Below are 2,500 nucleotides of genomic sequence, written 5' to 3'. Positions count from 1 at the left end.
GAGAGAGAAAGAGAGAGAGAAAGAAACCCCAATAAACCCAAATTATGAAGCTTCATTCGAGTCCTCCTGGAGATCCGAAAAGACACTCATATGGCAACATCTCCAAGCACCATGCGTGATTTTTTCTGTTTTCGTTTACTCATCATTTTTCTTTATTTCTCTCTTATTCGTTGATGACTCGGCCGTAAAGGAAAGGAGAAAGGTTAATGGGTATTGGTTGAGCTTCTGGCATTGTTAATGGTGATGGGTATGAACCGAAACGATCGGTTTTATTCTGATGGACTTGTACTTCTATTGATAATAAAAAAAAATGGCCGCAGTTTCTGTTGCTGGCATCGCAAAAAAAAAAATAATAATAATAATTTTAAAAAATAAAAAATAAAAGGTAGAAAAAAATAATAATAACATGATAATACAAGGAGAATATAAATCAAAAGATTAAGATAATTTCGGTTATCAATTTCATGCTTTACCCGCTGTTATCATCTTCTATTATTATCGGTAATCTTATTTTTTTTCTTTTTCTTTATAGCTACTCTCCCTCATCCTCTTCGCGTCAACTCCTCCGTGGGAAGCAGTTGATGCCGTGACGTCAGAGGAGATGCATGTCACGTGACCGCCTCTTGCTGGTTCGCCGGTGACGTCACTACTGGATTTTCCTGTTCTTTATATTTGAGTCTCACTCTATCTGTCTGTCTGTCTGTCTGTCTGTCTTTATTCTCTCTTCTCTCTTTTCTTTTTTTTCTCTTTTTTCTTTTTTCTCTCTCCCCTCTCCCCTCGTCCCCTTCTCTCCCCCCTCCCCCCTCTCCTTCTATACTCTCTCTCTCTCCCCTTCTCCCCTTTTCCTCTCTCCCCCCTCTTCTCCCCCTTCTCTTCTCTCTCTCTCTCTCTCTCTCCATTTATCCGTCAATTTCTTTCCCATTCTCCCTTTCTCCCCGCCCCCTCTTTCGACCTCATTTCCTTCCTCTCTATCTCCTCCCTTCCCCTATCTCTCTCTCCCAATTCTATCTTTCTCTCTCCCGCATCTCTCTTTCCTATCTCATCTTTCTCCCCCTTCCCCTCCCCTCCCCCCTCTTCCTGACCCCTACTTGGCACCTTTATACCCGAAGAGGCACCCCGCTGGCACTCTCTCCAGGCACCTTCACGTGGCACCATGACAGTGACTTACACCCACGAGGTCGCCGATTGCAAAGGATTCGGAAACTTCTGGCGACTACTCTTCAGGTGGGTGCAATATTGCAAGTTCTGTGGTGGGGGGTGGAGGTGTGGGGAGTGTGGGGGTAGGGGTGAGGGTGGTTGTGTGGATAGGGTGGGTTGGTATGTGTGGGTGTGTAGGCGGTGGAAGAGGTGTGTGTGTGTGTGTGTGTGTGTGTGTGTGTGTGTGTGTGTGTGTGTGTGTGTGTGTGTGTGTGTGTTTGTGCTTGTGTGTGTGTATGTGTTTGTGTGTGTGGGGGGAGTATGTTTATGGGTGGGTGTGGATGCGTGTGTGCGTGTATTTGTCTTTGAATATTATATATATATATTATAATATATATATAATATTAATATAAAATATAAAATATATATATATATATATAACTTTTCTCAAAATCATTATCTCTTACTGTTGCTTCCTGATCACCTGCGTAATAATAAAGATAACTATGACAAGAAAAAAATATATAGATATAGATATCAGGGACAGTAATAAGATTATTGCAAATATCAATCACCATAAACGTGTACTTGTGTCTAATGAAAACAATTGTTCATGAAGCTCGTTGCAGTGAAAGCAGTGGCCGCGTTCGAGAACCACTGTTCTTCACTCACTGAAGGACGTTGTTCGAATGATGTATATTTATTTTTGTTGACTTCTATTGTCGTGCATGTTTGCGCACACACACACACACACACACACACACACACACACACACACACACACACACACACACACACACACACACACCCAAAACACACAAACACACACACACAATATTATATATTATATATATATATATATATATATATATATATATATATATATATATATATATATATATATATAAATACACACACGCTCACACACACACACAAACACAAGCACACACTGCAGCAGATCCCCCGCCGTTCCCGCGATGTTGCCTGAGGCGCGGAGAGGCTCTTCGCTGCGGGCAGAGCGAGAGAGGTCTCCGCGCCACAATCTCGGGTTCTATTTCATGGTGGTCGAAGCAATATTTTATGGTAATGCCATGGGTTAGGCCGCGCTCTGCACCGGAATGCACCTGCAATTATCTGCACTTATTCACTCGAGAAAGAAGGGACCATGTTTCGGCTGCGTTGTGCGTAGGAATAGATAGATAGATAGATAAATTGATAGATAGCCTGGTAAAGGTAGATTGATAGATGTGTAGATTGATAGACTGAACGATAGATAAATAGGTAGGCGTACAGACAGAAAGATAGATAGACATACATACATATAAAGAGACAGATATATAGAGATATAGATAGAAAAAAAAAC

The 2,500-nt window shown here is 41.6% G+C and overlaps 2 protein-coding genes across 2 annotated transcripts in view; one reads left to right on the top strand and one right to left on the bottom strand.

Moving 5' to 3' along the window:
• LOC119590806 overlaps positions 1–2,500 on the bottom strand; it is a 58,292-nt gene that overhangs the window by 55,009 nt on the left and 783 nt on the right. The gene's annotated exons all lie outside the window — the stretch shown is intronic.
• The window catches only part of LOC119590798 (bestrophin-2-like), a gene marked incomplete in the record, with an annotated part of 93,777 nt that continues 92,239 nt past the window's right edge, over positions 963–2,500 (top strand). The window contains 1 exon segment of the mRNA XM_037939526.1: positions 963–1,224. Within this exon segment, the coding sequence (XP_037795454.1) occupies positions 1,154–1,224 (71 nt within the window).

This window comes from Penaeus monodon, chromosome 3, assembly GCF_015228065.2.
Source record: "Penaeus monodon isolate SGIC_2016 chromosome 3, NSTDA_Pmon_1, whole genome shotgun sequence".
Classification (NCBI taxonomy): Eukaryota; Metazoa; Arthropoda; class Malacostraca; order Decapoda; family Penaeidae; genus Penaeus; species Penaeus monodon.
Note: the sequence above shows the minus strand (reverse complement) of the source record. Positions and strands in the feature narration are given on the sequence as shown.